This window comes from Crassostrea angulata, chromosome 3 (assembly GCF_025612915.1).
Source record: "Crassostrea angulata isolate pt1a10 chromosome 3, ASM2561291v2, whole genome shotgun sequence".
NCBI classification, from domain to species: Eukaryota; Metazoa; Mollusca; class Bivalvia; order Ostreida; family Ostreidae; genus Magallana; species Magallana angulata.
Genome location: NC_069113.1, coordinates 32,412,626 through 32,434,199, shown reverse-complemented (window position 1 = coordinate 32,434,199; position 21,574 = coordinate 32,412,626). Strand labels below are relative to the sequence as shown.

The 21,574-nt window shown below is 32.4% G+C and overlaps 1 protein-coding gene across 9 annotated transcripts in view; it reads left to right on the top strand.

The window, feature by feature from the left end:
• The window catches only part of LOC128176035 (mitogen-activated protein kinase kinase kinase kinase 3-like), a 28,998-nt gene that overhangs the window by 2,414 nt on the left and 5,010 nt on the right, over nt 1-21,574 (top strand). Inside the window, exons 3-32 of one of the 9 annotated variants that reach the window (XM_052842036.1) lie at nt 163-253; nt 679-743; nt 977-1,080; nt 2,082-2,124; nt 2,255-2,327; nt 3,691-3,822; nt 4,101-4,163; nt 4,346-4,427; nt 4,568-4,681; nt 4,827-4,908; nt 5,026-5,045; nt 5,394-5,446; nt 6,416-6,454; nt 7,668-7,706; nt 9,798-9,851; nt 11,194-11,233; nt 11,583-11,864; nt 12,035-12,055; nt 14,000-14,053; nt 14,559-14,643; nt 14,901-14,980; nt 15,192-15,252; nt 15,563-15,668; nt 16,094-16,256; nt 16,678-16,778; nt 17,067-17,149; nt 17,927-17,992; nt 18,386-18,478; nt 18,587-18,657; nt 18,774-18,829. In XM_052842036.1, coding sequence (XP_052697996.1) covers nt 163-253; nt 679-743; nt 977-1,080; nt 2,082-2,124; nt 2,255-2,327; nt 3,691-3,822; nt 4,101-4,163; nt 4,346-4,427; nt 4,568-4,681; nt 4,827-4,908; nt 5,026-5,045; nt 5,394-5,446; nt 6,416-6,454; nt 7,668-7,706; nt 9,798-9,851; nt 11,194-11,233; nt 11,583-11,864; nt 12,035-12,055; nt 14,000-14,053; nt 14,559-14,643; nt 14,901-14,980; nt 15,192-15,252; nt 15,563-15,668; nt 16,094-16,256; nt 16,678-16,778; nt 17,067-17,149; nt 17,927-17,992; nt 18,386-18,478; nt 18,587-18,657; nt 18,774-18,829 — 2,416 coding nt within the window. The remainder of the gene's footprint in view (nt 1-162; nt 254-678; nt 744-976; nt 1,081-2,081; nt 2,125-2,254; nt 2,328-3,690; nt 3,823-4,100; nt 4,164-4,345; nt 4,428-4,567; nt 4,682-4,826; nt 4,909-5,025; nt 5,046-5,393; nt 5,447-6,415; nt 6,455-7,667; nt 7,707-9,797; nt 9,852-11,193; nt 11,234-11,582; nt 11,865-12,034; nt 12,056-13,999; nt 14,054-14,558; nt 14,644-14,900; nt 14,981-15,191; nt 15,253-15,562; nt 15,669-16,093; nt 16,257-16,677; nt 16,779-17,066; nt 17,150-17,926; nt 17,993-18,385; nt 18,479-18,586; nt 18,658-18,773; nt 18,830-21,574) is intronic. The other 8 variants (XM_052842039.1, XM_052842040.1, XM_052842041.1 and 5 more) reach the window with 8 other exon arrangements.

Below are 21,574 nucleotides of genomic sequence, written 5' to 3'. Positions count from 1 at the left end.
TGAACTATTCCTCTTGAATTGACTGTTTCTATACAACCATGCAATACTATTTATTGCAGATTATTGTTATAGCTTTGATCTTTTACTATTATCAAGGAAAGAAAAGTATTTCAAATGAATTTTGTTAGCAAATAAAGCTTCAGGTTTATATTTACTTATCAGGTGATGACTTTGCCATCATACAACAGGAAATTGTCATGATGAAAGACTGCAAACATTCAAACATTGTGGCTTATTTTGGAAGCTACTTGAGGTACTTGAACCATCCGTAGATTTTGTTGTTTATTTTTGTTAAATCTGTAATTTAAACTAAATTATGTATGATCACAGCTGAAATTTGCATTTTTAGACATGAAATCTTTAAAATTTACATATAAATAAAACAAAAAAACAGTATCTTCCAATGCCCACCAGTATTTACGATTATAAGTTTTTAGATTTTTTTTCTTTCAAGTATGAAATAATTATGTAGACTGTATATTATAAAGTCATGTGTTGTAAGGTGTTTCTAGCTCCACAATTTTATAATTAAATTTCAATTTTCATTCATCTATTAAACCAATTAGGGGCCCCCTATTGGGCAACAAGATGATCATACAATTATGTAAATAAACACACTGAAACACACTGCGTATAGGATAGTAGTCTTGTAAGTTTTGTGGTTTGGTTGCTTTACAGGAGGGACAAACTATGGATTGCCATGGAATACTGCGGGGGAGGCTCAATGCAGGATATCTATCACAGTAAGACCTTGCTTTAAGGGGTCGTGACCATTTGTTTTACCCTTGCCCTGTATAGCCCATTAAATGAACGTGTGGTCATTTGAAACATGCTAACATTCGGAAGTTGAGGAGCTACTCTAAACATTTAAATATATATAAGAGTCTCTTAGACTGACTCTCTCTCTCTCTCTCTCTCTCTCTCTCTCTCTCTCTCTCTCTCAATTCTAGTTCAATTTAAACCTTTTCATTTTCAGTAACTGGGCCATTGACAGAGCCCCAGATAGGCTTTATTTGCCGAGAGACTCTGAAAGGGCTAATGTACCTACACAACAGAGGAAAGATGCATCGAGATATCAAGGTGGGGTTAAACTACTAAAGAACTCGATTACACTGTGTGTAAATGGGTCAATGGAGTCAGGTTACCTGTTGATTTTATCCAGGTGTGCACACATGACTTCCTGTTTTCATTTAATTTTATTGTTCTCGTTGGCAAGTGCAGGCATTGGGCCAGGTTTACTTACATAGAAAATAAGGAAAATCAGTATGTAAAGACATACTTGTATTTTAAAAATAATTGTGAACTGTCTATATTGGTTTCACAACAACAAGGAAATATTTGGAATTATATATTATGTTAAATGTATTTGGAATTATATTATTGATTGTAATAAATGTATTCCAAAAATTGAATTGTAGGACTTTAATGCTATTAAATTTTAATAATGATTCAGCCAAATGTGTAACATATACTAATCGAGTTGAATTGGTTTTAACAATATATAGGAAGTCGGTTGTGATATATATACATATACATGTTGGGAGTTTGAGAGTTTGTAATGAGTGCAATGTGACACTGGTATATATGAAAATGTCAGTTTTTAAATTTCCTCTTTTTTATTGTTATAATTTTTCTATAATTACCAGGTATATATATATAATTTGGGGGAGGGGGTATGTTGTTAATTACAATAACACTTTAAGTTAGCTTATTCAAGGCGCATGAGTACAAATGTAAACGTCATCGCGCGTTTTGAATATATTTTTGTAAGATTAAATGAAACGTTCAAAGTAACATAACAAATTTGATATTTACATATGAAGAATAATGAATCTAAATATAAGCATTGAATGCAAAATTATCATATGGTGTTGATGCACAGTATTTAATTTGTCTGTACATCTTAGTGTGTTATAGGACTGACGACATACAAAAATAAGCATTCAGTGTTTAAGTAAACTCACATATGATATATCATATTTTATTTTTTTGTAAATGGGTATATCATTGATAACACATACATTGTACTGATATATCTGTGATAAATTTACCTTCCTGTATTCCTGTACCTTATTTTACAGGGTGCCAATATTTTGTTGACAGATGAAGGGGACATTAAATTAGGTCAGTGTTCATATGCATCTATTATTTTGCTCATTTTTCTAAATACATGTATATTTGAATGCAATTCACAATTATGTGTAGGCTTCTAAAATTAAATTTCTAATGTATTCTTACCACCATTTTTTTACAGCTGATTTTGGTGTATCTGCTCAGATAACTCAAACCATGTGCAAACGAAAGTCATTTATTGGAACACCATACTGGTAATACAACTCTCTTTCCTATGAATTCAACAAATCCAAGCCTTTATTTCAGATTGTCAGCATTTGACTTTTTACTGTCAAATAACAAGTGTGACTAACTTGTACATGTATAATTGTATACTGTAGATTCCTATTTATACGCAAGTACTTATTATCACAATTAAACAGTTTCGCATCTAATCGCAAGAATATAAAATCGTTAAAGCCGAATTTTTATCATAATTCCAAACATTTGTCCAGAAAATAAAAGCCAGATTTTAAAATCCGGGAGTATTTGTGACCAATTCTCTGTCTTTTCTAAAGAAAACAGTCATCAAACTTCACACTGATTGGTCATGACTGGATGGATAACAGAAAAATTTATATTTAAAAGTCATGATCATCGGTCATATTTTGTTCTAATTTTCATGTTTAATTTTCATGTTTGGACGATAAAATATCAAGAGTTCATACAGGCTGATCTGCATTTTAAAAGTTAAATGGTGTATCACTGCAGGTATTTTGCAGAAATCTTAATGTACAGTGTATATGCATCTGATCTGTTGTAAAAGGGGCAGTGAAACAGGAATGCATATCAATCTATACAAGCAGTGTTGTTTTGGAAGTTATCATTATTTAACTTATCCATCCACAAGCATCATATGACTTGCTCTTTGGGTATTTTGGTGTTTTTTTTTATAAAAAAAAAAAATCTTTAAATTTTGAAGAAAAACACAACTCCCACACACGCACACCACAGTGACATATCGATTTATTTTTACAGCTTTAGAAAAATGTGATAAAGATGTATGTGTTTGTGTTTAAAGTTAAATTCAAGATCTATTATATATGTTTTAATAGCTAGAGTGTCTTTTTGGAGCTAGATCCATTGTGATATCATAATTTATTTGATATATTTTTCTCTGCTTTAAGGAAATTAATATGAATGAAAACATTTGCTTGACCTTCCATTTGAACTCATGTGAAAAGTATTCAGGATGCTGGTACTTAAATATTCAATTTGGTATCTTTTTTAAAAAAGAGATAATATGGTCATTGTGGATATATTTAATTCATCAAACACTAGAAAAAAATTAAATGATTTGTAACTAATTTTCTTCATATTTGAGTGAAAATGAGAGTTGAAAACACCACCAGTATTTTTCATCATGTATACCAAAAAATTAAGTGTAAATATACCTAAATACATTGTAAGTAAGCTATTGTTATCAAGCATTATTAAAAGAATATATATCATATTTCATATACCGGTGCCTGTAGGCTTCCTTCATTTATTAGATCTTGACCTTTAGTGTGTTTACAGCTTTACAGCAGATTATGTTTACAGTTTAAGCCTGAATAATTTAGGAGAATGTTTTTACAGGATGGCCCCAGAGGTGGCAGCAGTAGAGAGGAAGGGGGGCTACAACCAGCAGTGTGACATCTGGGCGGTGGGGATCACAGCTATAGAGTTTGCTGAACTTCAGCCTCCTATGTTTGATCTCCATCCCATGAGGTAATATAGACTTACATTGTTTTGAAAGGTTAAATCTCATTTCCATTGTGAAATTTCATTTCTAAACCTCTTGTTAGATTGAGAAAAAAATTATTTTAATAAATTTTGAGTCTTATGATAGCCCCCTGTATTTGCAATCCTCAATTGTTAAAAAGAATGTTTTTTGTAACAGTTAATAAAAAATAGAATTAAAAAAAGATATGCTTCAAATGTGAACTAGTGCCAGACATTTCCAGTATTAAGTTTTGTTCAGTATTCTTTGTATGTTTCTTTCGTAGGGCATTATTTCTGATGTCCAAAAGTGGATTCAAACCACCACAGTTAAAGGACAAGAATAAATGGTACTGTCTTTTATTTCACGCTGAATTACATGTATAATTGCCAAGTTTCTAACTGTTCTTTTTTCATACTGTATTTATTGAGGACTCTTCCTTATAAGGATAATAAACTAATAAAATTGGTCTCCATTGGATTCTGTTACATTTCTTTTTTTTTAAATATATGAAAATATCGATCACTACAGGTCCCAGGTATTTCAGCATTTTATCAAAGTTGCGCTCACAAAAAACCCGAAAAAGAGACCCACTGCAGATAAATTGCTAGAGGTTTGTACAAAATGTGAATGACTGTCTTTATTAACTGTGCATTCAGGAGTTAAATCTTCTACTGTTTTTTAAGCATTTTAAAAGCAATTAGACCATCTGCATACAATTGTTATTTTTTTTTTACTTCCTCTTTTGTTCAGCATCCGTTTGTACTGAGCGACCACTTGTCCAGAAACTCCACTCGAGAGCTGTTAGATAGAGTACACAATCCCACATCCCCAGGAGATTTTGATTTACAAGAGGATGATGATGGAGTGAGTAAATTCCAAAGCGAAGAATTTTACTAATGCTAAATGCAGTGATAAAGACAGCTCAATTTATGTCATACTAATTAATTAATTAATATCTCCTTAAAAGAAATTTAAAAAGCCGTCCTTTGGATCGTTTATATTTTCGTAGGTTTTACAAAATGTTCCTAGAAGAATATCTTCACAGAACTCTTCACAAAGTAGTGCAGCCCACAATAGTTTGGAATTCCAAGGTGAGGGCATATCTGTAATGTGATTATTGTCAGTATCACTTGTATTGTAATACATTGAGTTTATCTGATAAATACCGGTAGTAACATATTTTATCGGAAATTCTCTTCTTTTTACAGTGAACATCCCAACAGAGCATGTAAGTTCACAGAGGTCAACAGGCCCATATTTTATTTGATTGATACATAAAGTATCTCTTTTGAAATATTGAAAATAAAGTTTGACTGGTCCATGGGAGGAATGCCTGTATCAACAAGCCTTGCTCTCTGTCATGGTTTCTTGTCCTTGCTATATATCATTGCATATTCAAAAATATTCAAACTGTTACACATGTTGCTATTAAATACTTTAATAAATAATACTAGACTGAAAATATAGTGAAGATCAAATTATCTTTCTATCAAAATAAAAAAAGAAAATCATAGAGCAGTCATTCATCATCTCTCAGGAAAACTTTAATCATTAACTTTCAAAATGATTTTTATAGGATGGAGACTTCAAAACAGCCCATTCCTATTTGGATGATCCCGTGTCTGAGATGTAAGTTTTTCTTTACATAAAATATGTAATGTGGTGTTAAATGCTCTTACCATGAAAAGTTTCAGTGGTGTTTCTGTGTAGTGTTTAGTCCGCAAGTCCATGTAGAATTTTGAATGTTTCTGTTGTAAGCAAAATTAAATGTAAGTGAAATGCACAGTATGGTAGTAGTGCCTCTTTACTGTAAACCAACTTTTAGGTTCACAAGCGAAAAAGTTTTGCAAGATTCGAGAAGGCCTCGTATCGGCTAATGTTTCTCATCTTAAACCAGTCCTAAAATGTCTGTGGTATATCATTTTCCAGAAAATCTTCATCATGTCATTGATCGTTAAAATCAGTCACCACAAGCAAGTTTTTTTTTCTAGTAATGAAATCATGAAAATTTAATAAAGTCCTCGCAAATAAAAGTTGGTTTACTGTATATGGTACATGTATCACGATTTTGCTGCCATATTTTGTTTTCACCATAATTTATAAAATTGAAGTAATAGGTTATTTTATTTTCATTTTGAAAATAGTTTGTGATTTCATAGTTGTTGAAAGCATGGGATTTATATTCTTGTACAGTGTATGTGTTATTCATGTTTTGGTGCTGTTTTCTGATAATTCAAGTAAAATTCAATAAAAGATTTTTTTACTTTGGATTTTAACATAGAAATTTCACAAGTCTATAGGAAATCAAAGGCACATGTATTTTAAAAGTTGAAGGGTAGAAATCAATTAGTACATTGAAGTTCATAAAATGCAGTATGGTACTATGAATATGTATGTAACTGCAAATATTCTCAATTATTTAGTATAGAAAATATCTATACATTTCACCTTTCAAGTTTGGATAGTTTTCTATATTCTTATATAGATCTCTTTTAAAGGAGATCAATTTAGTCTATATATGGCTACAACCATCAAGCCCTTTTAAGTTCTCTTATCTGAATGTAGGAGTTTATAATTTGATCTTCTCATTGACTTCAGGTCACCAAGAAGGAAGTATGAACCGGACCCTATTTACATGTAATTTTACAGTTTAACCTTCAAAGTTAATGATTGAATTGCCCTATATGCGTGGATGCTATCAAACTACTTTTAAAAACTATTATTTCAGTATCACTAAGTGCTTTAATTACCCTTTTACTGAAAAAAAGTGATGAACTCTTTCAGTCAATAATTCTGCCTTGTTGCTTTTAGAAGAAAATGTGTCTGTTTTTTCTCAAAAGTCTTAAAAGTTGCATGTTACTGTCATGATTTTGACTCTTTACATTTTTTTTGTAGGTCACTTAATATAGATTTTGATTTTTAATATTCCTGATCATTGTTTGAACATTAGAAATAATTGATGTTCTAATACATAACATAGTAACTTTGTGAACTCATTAAATGACTCTAAATATGTGTATTAGGCAATAATTAATGTATAGAATAAAATAATTTTAATTCATAGGCAAAAGTTATTTCCCTTTGTTAGTAGTAAATCTGGGGTCAATTGGTGAAGATTAGACAAATTTCTTCTTTTTATGGTAATGCATTAAATTGATAAAAAAATGTATGCACAGTTGCCCCATTCAATGGCAGTAGAAGAATAGCACAATCTTAAAAACATGTTTTGCCTCAGACTAGAATTTCTTGGCATAGTTCGATGAAACGCGTCACGTGATTGCCTTACAAATTTCTTTAAACAGCGAGCGTCAAAATTTATACAGCAACATGGCAGATGTAACATTATTTGAACTGATTTCTTACACAAACATTTATTTACATATAAAACTTTAGGTCCTCGACAAAACAAAACACTTACTAGGTTTGTTACTGACTGTTTACAGAAATTTGTGGGACAGGTAAAATCCATAGAAGGTTCGGCTTAGCCTCGCCTTCTGTAGACTTCACTGACCCCACAAATCCTTTCTGTAAACAGTCAGTAACAAACCTAAAAAGTAATATTTGAAGGCTTAAAAGTACATTGTATATATACTGCTATCTTACAGAGGATAATGGGAAATTAACAAAGGGAAATAACTCTTAAGAACATGAAAGTTGCCTTTTCCTTGCCCTAAGAAAACTTTAATAGATGTTTTCTTTTATTCCATTTTCACGGATAAATTGTCAATGTGGGACAACAACATATTATATGTACACCAATATTGGTAGGGTGACCTACAACACTAGTACCAATATTTAATTGAATCAGACAACAATGTAAGCTGATGAGCTTGGCTCTATCTTTATTTAGGGGTCTCTTGGATTCTGTGAATGAGGAACTCATTCAGAGGTAAAAACCCAGCAACCATCCATGCCTGCTGATCTAGTTTGTATCTGTTTGTAGCCTTGATGTGTTTTCATCATCTCATGCCATTTCATTTTTATTTTTTTTTACTCTAACCCCTGTGTCGATCAGCAGACATTTATGTAAATTTTGGGAGGGTGATTAATACGTGTTGATAATACCGGTAGTTTGTAGTAACAGTTGTGTAGTATAAGGAAAGGGAGCTTCATTAATCCATAATTATGTGTTTTAGGTTATATAGCTTATTCATGGTGTTAATTCAGAATAACAAGAAGACTGAAATCCTGTTTTTCAGAATAAACATTGAAAAGCTGTCAAAATAATGGTGGTTGGGTATTATAGAAATTAAGTATTGTCAAAAATCATTTTAAGTACCTGATAGTAAGACACTTGCAAAAATGTTTTTGTTTGTTATACCAGTAATATATAAATAGTGCCTGTTTGGGAGGGTAACAGTTGAAATTGACACCCCGAGAAAACCATTGTCAACCGACGCGAAGCGGAGGTTGACAATGGTTTTCGAGGGGTGTCAATTTCAACTGTTATCCTCCCAAACAGGCACTATTTATTTTGTTATACTGAATGTCTTTTTTTAAATTTTTAAGAAAATTTTACTGCTTTTATATAGGAATAACGTGAATTCTACAGCGAACCGTACGCGCATAATTTTCGCGCATGTAACATTTTTTAATGTTACCCGTTGCCAAGTGCGTTGCTAACGCTGAGGGTAATAGTAAATATTATTAACTGCGTCTTAACCAATCAGATTTCAGTATTTAACATGAAAGTATAACAATAATAATTGTTGTATATACTGGAATGACATTTTAGAACATTCTTTTAGATATAGAAGTATAAAATATTCTCAATTGTTCTGTTACTATAATAGAAGATTAGCATGATGGTATATAGGTTTAGATATTGGTAATATTTTAACCTTATAATCATGTCAGAAGTATTTGTAGATCTGTCTAAAAAATTTTGTAAATAAACAATTTGAAATAGAATATTTGCATGATTGATTAGGGGGGCATATACACATTGGTGGCTATTAATTTTAACTGTGGGATGGAACCCTATATTGTACAGTATATATAACATCTTGACTTTATACAACCAGGCTTAATTGCAGTGTACACACGATAAATATATATTCAGATGTAACCAGAAAGCCAAAGAATTATTATTTAATAGAATATTCTGCACTGCTGCTTTAAGCTTCCACAAACTGGAATACTGTACTTGGAAATACAATACATGAATATGACTTTTTTTGTATAGTTTTAGTCCCTCCATGTAGCTTTTCTGTCTGTCTTTGTACAGAATTATCAATATTTACCTCTCCTGCCATAGTTTTTTCAATATTATATTATTTTTTTTTAAAAGCACTGATGCTATAAATGCACTGTGATACTTAATTATGCCCCATATTAGATATAATTGTTTCTTACAAACAGCTTAAATAGTTTTTTATGATTTTTTTTTTCTTGTTTTTTTTTTTTTAAGTTGTTAACGGTACATTGCATTCAAAGGGGGTTTTAAGAGTTTTTCGTTCATTCTTCATAACTAATGATTTTTATGTTTTCAGAGTTTCCCTGGCAATGAGATGTGTTCAGGCTTACATGTACTATATAAAAGTTTTCAAGTTATTCACAGCTTCTTGTTGTTGTTCAGAGATGCTGCACAGATTTGGCCTCCTTCCTTCTCCAAATCAACAGCACAAAAAATATCATATGCCCTCGTTCTTAAAACTTTTCATTGAAAAGAAACATTGATAGCAAAAGTTATTCACTTGAGAGCATGATTGTAGGGAAGGAAATCTCCAGAATGGTGCATGATTGGGTAGTTAAATATGGATGTTGGGTAGATTTTGTATTTCCTTAGCTTCATTTTCTTGTGAATAAATTTTCTGATACATGTATTAATAAATTTGATGGTATAGATTAGAGAGTTGTGATCATTAATGATTCACATTGAAATTTTGTATTTTGTTATGATAATGTATGTAATTGTGCCACATTTTCAGTACATACATAAGAGAGAAATATTCTAAATTTGTAATAACAAACTATTTAGGGGCCATGAGAACCAAATGTCAGTTCCAGCCGAGGATATTCCACTGTCCGAACAGTAAGCCAATGAAAACTGTTGTTATAAACTCTTCCCACTACTACCAACCAATTAGAAGGAATGTCACTTACATAGAACTCTTTTTACCCTAATTCATCTGTGAAGTTATTGAATGATCTATAGTACAGGGTGTTTCAGGTTGCAAGATTTTCCTGAATTCTGTTTTTGTAGAAAGTTTTAAGCTTTTTACATTGTGTATCTTCTGTATGCATGATTTTGTGTAGAAAATGTACTTTTGGATGATTTAAACAAATATTTACGATATTTTAAAACTAAATATTAAATGAAGTATGAAAGAGGTGATAATTATCTTCCTTTCAAGAATCCACAGTTTAGATGTGCCAGTAAAAAAATAATATGCATTTAATGTGCATAAAATCACCTTGTTTATTGCCTGTATCACAAAAACAATAGGGCTATAACTTTCTTTTTACTCAATTTCTTTTGTCAAGGACCACATTATACAGAAGGAAGTCAAACAAATCAATACACACTTGATAAGGACAACTTGCCCTTTGTCTCACTATGTCACCTCCACTGAAACGGGGAATGTATATAGCTCCATACAAGCATGTTCATGTATTATATGTGAGGGGGAACTTCCGTGAATTTCCTGTCAGCTGTTTATAAATCTGAAGAGCCCTTAATACTCAGCGAGATTTATAGCTCTGATAATTATATTTAGTGAACTTATTTTCTATAAATAGCATACACCAATATTTATCTTGCTCAAGTCCAGCAGAAAACTGTAATACATTTCTGCACTGGCCTTAAGATTTAATGTTGTTTTTTTTGCCCCACCAGTCAATTTTTTGGAAAATTTATTTTTTTTGGATGTATTACTATTATAATAGTGACTACCTTACTGGACATACTAATATAGTCAACTAAGTTCTGATTTAATTGATCCTTTTTCATCTGTTAATTCAATAGAAAGTTGTTCATGGACCTTCAGTAGTGTAGAACCACTGGAGGGAAATGTTTTTTGATTAATTAGTTCCTTTTTCTATTAAACTTAAAATACTAATTCACTCTTGTTTGTTTCAGCCAGCACAGTTCAATCTAATTTGTGATTGCATAATAAACTTGTGTTAAATATATATAAATCGTAAACATGTAGATATGTAATAAGCATAAAATATACTTCAGTGCTATGAGTCATATTAATCTATGAGCATGCAGGATGTATTGCAAGCAATTCAAAATTTTAATACGTGTATCATTTTGAAATTGATGACATCACATGACATTTATTTATGATCGGAAACAAATATATTTGTATGATGTGGAGAGAGATTACCAAACTTCTGAGAACCATCTGGTACTTTTGGTTTATTTTCAGATCAACATTACAGATTAAACCACCGCCAAGACTGCCAAAGGTAGGTACACATGTACTGTGACTGTAGATTAATTTTTTTTTTTTGGGGGGGGGGGGGGTTAAAAAATTAGATTCACTTGGCATCTACTTTTGCACTTATTTTGACTGTTATTGGAATTATAATACTTACAAAGTTTAAATAGATTTGTTGTAATCCAAACTCTTGTTTGATTTTATTGATGTCACAAACAAGGGCATTTTCTAACGAAACGTAAGAATAAAATTCAGAAATTTGATAAACATGATGATTAAACTGCAAAGCTATATTGTTGACAATTGCCTCAAATGCTCACAATTAAAAGACTAAATATGTCATATCAAAATGAGAATTGTTATTGTGTAACCTGTAGCCATTGCCACAGTTACCGAAAGACGACAAGCCAGAGGATGATGGTAGTCCTAGATTTGATGACCACGGTCCGGACCTAGATGCCATATTGGACAGAGAACTCACCCTTGTCCCCGGTGCTAGACCGCCAAAGGAAGCAGACGACAAGCCGCCAGAACTCCCGCCAAAACTCAGCAAACGACAGAACGGGGTGCTAGATCTCGGGACGGGGGCAGGCGGTGGTGGAGCCACAGAAGAACCACCCCCAGCAGTGCCTCGCAGAAAAGACAGAGCCAGTAATATGGTAACTATAGTAACAGATTTATTTTTAACATATTTTTATAACAACTTTAAGTTTGTGTATTAGTTTGCAAATAGAAGATTTATAAAAATATGATGTTTTGTCGTACTGGACAACATTTTAGGTTTGATAGTTTAGTGATTACATTTTATCATTATATAAAAATATTTTAGAATCTTCTCAGTTTTGATCAGGTAAGTGCTGGAGGGAAGGTTCTTTGTTTTTTTCTCTGCTTTCTTTGTTACACTGTACTAAGGTATTTTGATTAGCAACCAGCATACGTTTGAATGATGGCATTCAATTTCAACTCCCTTTTTTTCGAACTTCGATTATAATTGTTTGTGCATGAAATTCAATGATCATGAAAGTTGAATTGACATATTATATAATTTTTTGACATTTGTAATCAAAGGGGACAGTAACGTAGGATGTTTTACTTATTAAGACCGCGGAACATTAACTGGCAAGATTAGAAATATCAGCTTACGTCAATTTTACCCTTTATAGTTAAAACATTTGAAATGGACGGGAACTTATTCATGCGGACGTGTAATTTTAATTTGTCATGGCAAGTCCTGTAAAAAATCTATTTGTCTGTCCCGGGTCCTACCGGTATATGTTACTGTTCCCATGTGGTTTTACTTATGGAATATTGAGCAGAAAAAAAAAAAAATCTTTGTGCATGCAAGAATATGTGAGATTTTTGCATCCCTAATATTGTCCCTGTGACCTTTATATGACCAGTATTGATGAATGCAAGTAAAAATATAATCCTTATGGAGAATAATATAGAAGAAGTACATTGTTATAGTTCACTTCAAAAGAAGTGTTTTGTTTCTAAATCCTAAATACAATCATGTACTAAGAAAGTAAGTTTGTTTTTAGGTGTATGGGTGGTTTTTTCTTATAGGCTTGGTTTGGTATATCACTTGGCTTATATGTACATTCAGCATTTTTCACATCACGTTTTTTTTTAATTTTTATTTTCAAACTTTTGGTGGATGAGGTGTTTTACTAATAGAGCATGCTAAGAGTGGGCGTGTTTATCTATTCAAGTCATTCAGAAGATTGCATTTCAATCATGCAGTAGTTGTTGATTAGTAAATACCATATCATCATGCAGCCATTGCTTTTAATACACTCTACATGCATTACACAAATGGCTGAAAATCAACCATACTTTGCATTGAATGGTTTATATTGAGAATTGTTTATATTGTGGCATTTTGTTACAAATGGCCATGAGGGACTTTGATGCATATAAAGAAGTACATCTAATTACTGGTATATAGTCTAGCTTGCATGTACCAACTATTGTCAGTCATTCTTTACAAATACATGTATTACAGGCACCATAACTGTTTCAAGTTTAATAAGTTCCATTCATTTGTATCATCAAAATCATATTATAAGGCCAGTTTTAAATTACCTTACTGGCCATGCATTGGCCAATTCGGGGATGATTTCTTTCAAGTGAACGATTGGCACTGTGCAGTATCAACTTTACGTCTAAAGCAGAAAAGTGAATGTAATTTTGGAAAACCAATTTATCAATTAATATCAAGATTTTGATTATGAAAGATATTCATTATAAGTTTGCCCAATAGCAAATGCATTATTTTGAGACTGGCCATTGGGTTCCAATGATACTGTGTCAGAAGCATGTTTCAGAGGAGAACAAATTACACTCCCTATCTTATACATGACCATACATACATGTAACATGTATCATTATGATATTTCTTTTCTCCTTCAAATATCTTGATGATATCTCTTTAAATATTTATACTTTGCTCATCACCATAACACCGTTATTTTATATCATAAATGGAATACAGTGATACACAGCTTTGAATTTTTTTCAAAGTTTACACCAGTAAAAGGTTCACATGTATTCACTTGCTTTTATTTATTACCTTGTCACAAACCACTTCCAATTTCAGTGTGAATTATGCTTTACATTATAAAATACATATTTTTTGAATGCACATACACTTTATTAGATAAATATCAGAATATCTTGGTTGAAAAGGATTATCATCATAGTAAAGATTTAAAATAAAATGTGCCGCCAGATATGCGTATTTCTTTTGTGATGACAGAATATGTTGATCTATATGATATTTTTTTTTTTCCAGAACAAAGCAGACAGGCCAGTCAGCAATGGACTTCCTCCCACTCCCAAAGTACATGTAAGTGAAACAGTTATAGCTACCACTGAAATATATAAAGAAATACAGTAATACTCCCACCCACAAAATTATAATTACCGTAACCGCTTAACTTTATAATGTGATAATGAAAGTAATGCTCTGCCTCCCCAATTTATTTGTATCTGAGAGATACTTAGTAGATTAATCTTAGGTAGATTTGTTAGATATCAGAGTTATTATACGTTACATATTAAATCGTGATAAAACAGCAGAAGGCTATTGAACTGAATTCACACCCTTTACACGTAGTGTACGGTACATGCTGCATTACAATAATTACTCATCTGGTAAGAAATACTAGTACAAAAAAATTGAAGGAAAAAAAATCCCAATAACCTAATTGTGAAACCTATAATCATGAAAATATCTAATTCAGACATCTGATTTCAATCTGACTGTAATGAGTATTAAAACTGTTTTTCAGCAATCATGATAAATCTTTTGCTTTCAGCTTAGAGAGTTAATTGAAATTCTGTCTTTGTAGATGGGAGCGTGTTTCTCCAAAGTGTTCAATGGTTGCCCTCTACAGATTAACTGTACAGCTAGCTGGGTCCACCCCGACACGAGAGGTAGGTACTAGTGTGTCAGCATTATGTTGCATGGGATTACCTGTTAGTGGTGTTTTTCATGGCCAAAGATTTAAATGAAATTGAAAATGAAAGCTACAGTCAGTCAGATGTGGCCCTTTATGTCATAACTGCAGTTATGGATGGAAATTGCTATGAACTTTTATCAGGATCAGGGAATGTAGAAAATAATTCTCTCTTTCAAAAATTCTCTATATCAGATGGTCTGTACTTTTATTTAATTTTCTCTCTGCCCTCAGATCAACACATTCTTATTGGTGCCAATGAAGGATTATATACTCTGAATCTGAACGAGATACATGAATCAAGTCTGGAACTGGTGAGTTTTGACTATATAACTATAGGCAGGCCCAGAAAATGTTTAAAAATCTGTGTTTTCGTTTCAAGTATTTTTGTGTGATTTATTCAAGATCTTTATTTAATTTATCTTTCAAGATCAAATCCATGCTCAAGGCTATATGCAATGTTTATCACTTATACATGAAAATGTACCACATTCTTATTTGATTTTGTTCTTTTTTACTTGACAGCTTCATGCAAGGAGATGTATTTGGGTATATGTGATAAAAGATGTTCTCATGACTTTATCAGGTTAGTTTTTTTTTTTTTTTTTTTTTTTTTTCAATTTTTCTTTAAACTATCTTGCAGAAATTGAGTGCAGCTATAGTTTACATTGAATTTATGAACTTATTTATATAGATTGTAAAGATTATGTTTTTCATCAGTTACCGGTAAAAACATTCATTTGCTTTATGGACAAAAAACATTTTTTTGACAGTTTTTATTTTGAAATTTGTTAGAATCCTGTCATGTTCCTGATTTCCAAGGTCAGAAAAAGGGAATTAACCGGTATTTTTGTACTAAATTGATTGAAAATGAGGTGTGTTTTGTTGATTTACAGGGAAGACAACATGTCTGTTCAGACATGACTTGAAAATGCTCCATAGCAAGCAGGCTAATAGACTGTCACTGCCCATGAACAAAATTCCGGAGAAATTAATTCCAAGGTCAGTGATGAGGCACAAGAAATACCGAGAGTAGAATTATAATGCTGCTTGTATGTCAATCCTAAAGGCTAACTTCAGTTCCATTGGTTGGGGATGTTATGAAATCATTTATGACTTTTTAAAATATTATTTCTAAGGCTTATAACTATTACAACGTTCCTGTACTCTATTTTTTTTTTTGGCAGCTAAAAGGGGTTAGGACCTAACTACACTCTCCATATAGAGTCACTTAAATCTACATGTATATCATCTCTTACGATAAATGATAACAATGATAATAAGATATGATAGTATATATACTCAAGAGGTAATCTCGTCAACAAAATATGTTCCATCTACAACGCATTTAGTACATGTATTATATGGTCAATGGAGGAAGTTTCCATTTATGAATTTTAATGACTTCAGGCTTGATTGTTTTGCAGGAAGTTTAACCACACTACAAAAGTTCCAGACACAAAGGGGTGCACTCAGTGCTGTGTGGGGAGGAACCCCTACAACGGGTACCGCTATCTGTGTGGGGCCCTGCCCCACGGCATTATCCTCATGCAGTGGTACGACCCCCTCAACAAGTTTATGCTTCTGAAGGTCAGTAATTCAAAAATACCTTACTGTATTTAATGACATGAGCAGTACAAATACTGTTCAACCCCATTTGTAAATCTTACTTGTATCTTGAAATAACTTCAATGACATGTAAATTATTATTAATAATCATTATGAAAGATATTTATGGATGTAGGGTGAAATCATCTTTAGAAATAATGATCAAGGCCTATGAATACTTTTGATTTAATGATGTTTTGGAAATCCAATTTTGATTTAATGACATTTTGTTTAATTATTTTTGACAAATCGTTGTAATATTTGCTATTCAAAAAACAAGATTATTATACAGTAATATGCCCAAAATATTGATTATTAGTTTATTATAGAAATTGAGTAACATCCCTTTTGAAATCTTACAATAAATAAAAAATCAGTAAATCATATTATGGTTTTATTGCAGACGTTTGATTGGGACTCCATCCCACTTCAGCCCTCTGTGTTTGAAATGTTCATATCCCCTGAGTTAGAGTACCCCATGGTCTGTATGGGAGTACGGCAAAGGTACGTACAGTACAATGCGGAAATAGTGCACAGTGCACACTTGTATATTTATCAATTCACACTCTCACCATTCACCAAATTCTAAAGTAAGAAGTTTCCCAATTCAGACTCTTACTGAATCTAATAGTTGCTAATAAAATAACCATTAAAAGTATATTTTGGTAGAGAATTCCATAAATTTTTGTTGTTGGTTTTTTTTTCCTTAAAAAAAAAATCCCTCAAAATTTGCACAATGATCTGCAACTTTAAACTTTAACTTTAAATGCTGTTAAATGTTTTAATTTCCAGCTCAACGGAGATTAACCAGTTGAAGTTTGACATAATCAACTTGAATTCCAGTTCCCTCTGGTTTACTGAGCAAAACGATAATGGTGAGTTTATTCAGGTTAAGAGCACCTGTTTTGCAACAAGGTCTAAAGATTACCTCTCCTCTAATGTGCTTATTGATCATCCATACTGTAGATCCCTAGATGAAGTAGGTTTTTGATATACGAATAAAATGGCGAGAAAAACCACTGGAAGATTAAAAATCTTAGGGCGCTTTCCATTAATGTTGCCTCGCCAGCGACGTAATTCGGAAACGGTGACGTTCATGGAACAGTTGGCAACGTCACAAAGATCTAACGATGACGATTGCAGCTTAAAACTGATACTCATCTTAAAATTTGATCTAGAAATTTGCAGTTTTAATGTATTTCAATGTAGTAGGACAAATTGTAGTTTTGGAAATACTGGTTTTGTAGAATATGATAGCCTCGACGCCATACTGTTTCCTAAACGGCAACGGTATATTGTGTTGCCACAATTGCTCGCCGGCGTCGCACGTTTCAGCCATCGCCAACGAACGAACACCGGCATATCCGGCGATACCAATTAAATGGAAAGCACCCCTAGTTATTACTTGACAGTTATAAACTAAATGGCATTATATCAAAAGTTTTGTATTTGCGATTTCATAATCTTGCCATTCAATTCGAAACAGGTGAACCAAAAAATTGAGAACTTGGAGAAAGTATAAAATAAGGAATCCAAATTTATATATTTTTATTTTGGTATTGAGAAGGAATGAGCAAATATTTGATAGTTTTTGACATTTGAAGATAATATCATAATGATAACTTTATTTAAAAAATTTGTTGTTGTTTCAGATCAACTTCTTCCAGTAGTGAATGTCACACAACTCGAGAAAGATACCATTCTAGTCTGTTATGATAGTGAGTGAACCTTTATACTATATTATGATTTTATTAAATTCATTTGATATACCTTATTGTCATGTGATCATGTTGTTTAAATACTTTTATTCTAGATTTTGTATATTTGCATGGTCTTATTTTATTGGATACTAAATGTATAATTCAATCTTACTTCCCTTCCCCTCCCCCTCCCCTCCCCTCCCCCCTTTCTCCCACCACCCTACTCACTAAAAATTGTTTTTGTCCTGATTTGATTTTGAATATGATTTATTTCACATGTTTACAATCCTCCAGTAAATGCTTAAACAACACCCAAATCCCCCCCCCCCCCCCCCCCGAAAAAAGAAAGAATAAAAGAAAATAGAAATTGAATTTCATGTACATGTGCTACTTGTATTCTGTGTGTTCCAGACTTTGTGAGGGTGGTGAACTTAAGAGGGAAATTAAAATCTAGTAGAAAACAGTCTTCTGAACTTCATTTTGACTTCAAAGTGGAATCACTAGGTAAGTTAAAGTTTCTTAAATTTGATTTTAAATTTTTCAATGTCTGTCATATCATGTTCTATAAAAGGTATGGAAGTCACATCGAGGATGATTTTTTTAATTTTGCAGTATGTTTACAAGACAGCGTTTTAGCATTTCACAAGCACGGAATGCAAGGTCGAAGCTTTAAGGCCAATGAAGTAAGTACATGTATTTCTATAACAGCTCATCAATCTTTGTAATGGTTTAAAAAAAAATTTAGCTTCTTTTCTGATGGTTTTGAATGTCAAAATGCAAATACATTTTTCTTATTCAGGTCACGCAAGAAATATGTGATAGAACAAGAAATTTCCGGTTACTTGGCTCTGACAGGTAAACTGTTGCCCCCTCTCTCTCTCTCTCTCTCTCTCTCTCTCTCTCTCTCTCTCTCTCTCTCTCTCTCTCTCTCAGAGTGCCTGTTAAGTGAAAGTATTAAGTTTTCTCTCACTAATATTTTTAATTATTTGTTTGGATGTTAGGTAAGAGGTATAAACAAAATTAATGGAAGTCAATATTGTTGGCAGAAGCTGCCAGAACTTATCACAAGTTCTTAAGTCGCATTCTGATATAAACTAATATTATACTATTGAGAGTCCAATAGAAATTGAAACATTTAATTTAAAAAGATAATATGCATTTCCATTGAGCGGATTGCATGACCAAATCAACTTCTGTAGACAATTTCTATCATCAGTAACAAACCAATCCTGGTCATAAATGACAGTGATAAGTCTTGATCAATATTTCTTTCCTATCAACACTGAATTTGCACACCCTAAAAGCTTGTTTATCTAAAAGTCAAAATCTCTTCCAACTTAACCCCTCTTGCCGAGAATAAATTTTGTTAATGTAATGTACATGTGAAGCAGATAACTACAACAAATACATGTAATGATTAAATATTTATTGCATTAGATCAACGTTCACATAATCAGTCTTGCATCATCAGCAATATTAATTATTGATAGAATTGTTTGGGATGGGTGTGAGTCAGATTCCGTTCCCCAGCCCATGGCAGAAATAGCTAATCTCTGTGTCGCATGTCTGAACCCCATCATGGGATGATGGAAAATCGATCATCCTAAGGAGGGGGTTTTAAAACTTATGTCCCATGGTGCACTTGCGTTTTGAACTGTTTGCCGATGATAAATTCTCATAGTTCAGTGACCATGCAAGTCAATTAAGCTTCACAGTGGTACTGTGTTGTGAAGGTCCGTCTCTTAGAGAAGTCAAAGATTCTCTAGGAAACAAAGAAACAAACAGTTTGCACGTGGATATGTATTGCAAAAGAAATCAGAAATGGGTTTAAATTTTAAAAAAAAAGCTGTTTTAGATCCTGTCCCTAAAGAAAGATAACTCTGTTGATCTTGATCCTCTGAAAATGCAGACAAAAGATGTATTGGAGAGACTGTAGATCTAAGCACACAGTTAATGAATATTTAGGAGTAACAGTCTGTTATCTATTGATGAAAAGAACCTTTAATTTGCACACTGCAGTCTCCGTTTACAGGATCATTCACAACAGAGATAAATTAAGTACAAGGGTATTGAGTATTCATATTCCCAACAATGAGAGAGAAGATCACAGGCAATTTAAAAAAAAAATACAATGGCCATCAGACGATCATTTTCTTTGGTGCTGCACCATCCCTGCATTTTCGAAAGAATGAAGACATAAATTACACCCAAAAAAAGTTTGTGTCGTTATTGAGGAATCGGACATTAATGGAGTTCCAATGTAGTCTCAGCTTGTCAAGAGAAAAAGAAGCAATGGTTATGAAGTTCAAAAATCCTAATTACATGAAATATAATTGTTAATGATAGGATGTATGTTATATGAGATTTGAGGTGCCAATTGCTTTAATAATTCTCCAAGATGTCGAACTTTGGGGATCCTAGAAAGGTTAAACTTCAATAAACCAAATCACTATCAAAAGACTTTAAATGGCTATTGAGGTGTTAGTTTTAATAACTTTTGATCATTTATGATCATGCAATTGAAGTTTTTGAAGTTACGTAACCAACTTCTACTGTCCAAAATTTTAAGCCTTTAATGATTGAAGTATCTCGGTGCTAATTTAACTTTATTTTGATAAAGAAAAAAAAAGAGGCAAATATCGTTTTATTCGTTTACCCCCGTAATCGTTTTATGCTCTTTAGTTACCCCCCAAGCAGACATTCATTGCTTTGAGGAAAGGAAAATGTTGTCAGATCAATTTTCTTCATGCACATTAACTTTTAGACATGCAGTTTTCACAGGAATACTAGAATTATCATCTGAGAAAGGAAGTTTTTGCATTAATTGTATAGCTGAACCAATATGAAAATAAAAATGTAAAACCCTTTCATAATGCTTAAGATTTCAAATTCTAATTTCTGTACGAAATTTCTGTTTTAACTTTTTTTATGCTGAGCTAATTTTTAATATTGTGTGGAATTGCCTTGTTAAAGTCATGAATACTGAAAAAAAAAAATTAATTTCAATAAGCTCAGAAACCCCTAGGAGACGTTGATTCTGTTATTTCTGCTTAATCATTGTTGAACCTATTAACAAGGCATGATGCAATTTAGAATAACTGTTGACAACATTGTTTTTATTTTCATAATTATGTATGGGAGAAAAGTGCTTTAATGAGAAAGCAAGTCACCATAACAGATCCTAAAGCATCCTGAATCAGGCATCCTTCTCTCTGCACACACAATCAATACAGACAATAATTAACAGTTACAAATCTAATTTTTTTTTTTCTATTTGCATCATTACCTTTGTGAATACTGCAATATTAAAACGGAAAACATGCAGGCCTGGTATAGCTTTGTCATTGTGATTATTGTAACCCATGGCAACCGCAAGCCCTGATGCAGGCCACTTTTGATAATGGAGCTTTGTCATTTTTTTTTGTGTGTGTTTCTGATTGAGTGGGTATTAGCTGTGCATGCCAGATATTCTGGTGGTGTTAGATTAGGTAATCTTATGCTAGATTCTCATCTCTTGGGCCCCCACACTTCTTCAACTCCTGATTACTGCATCACAGATCCCAGTAGAAAATCCTCTTGATACTGGCATAACACGTGCAG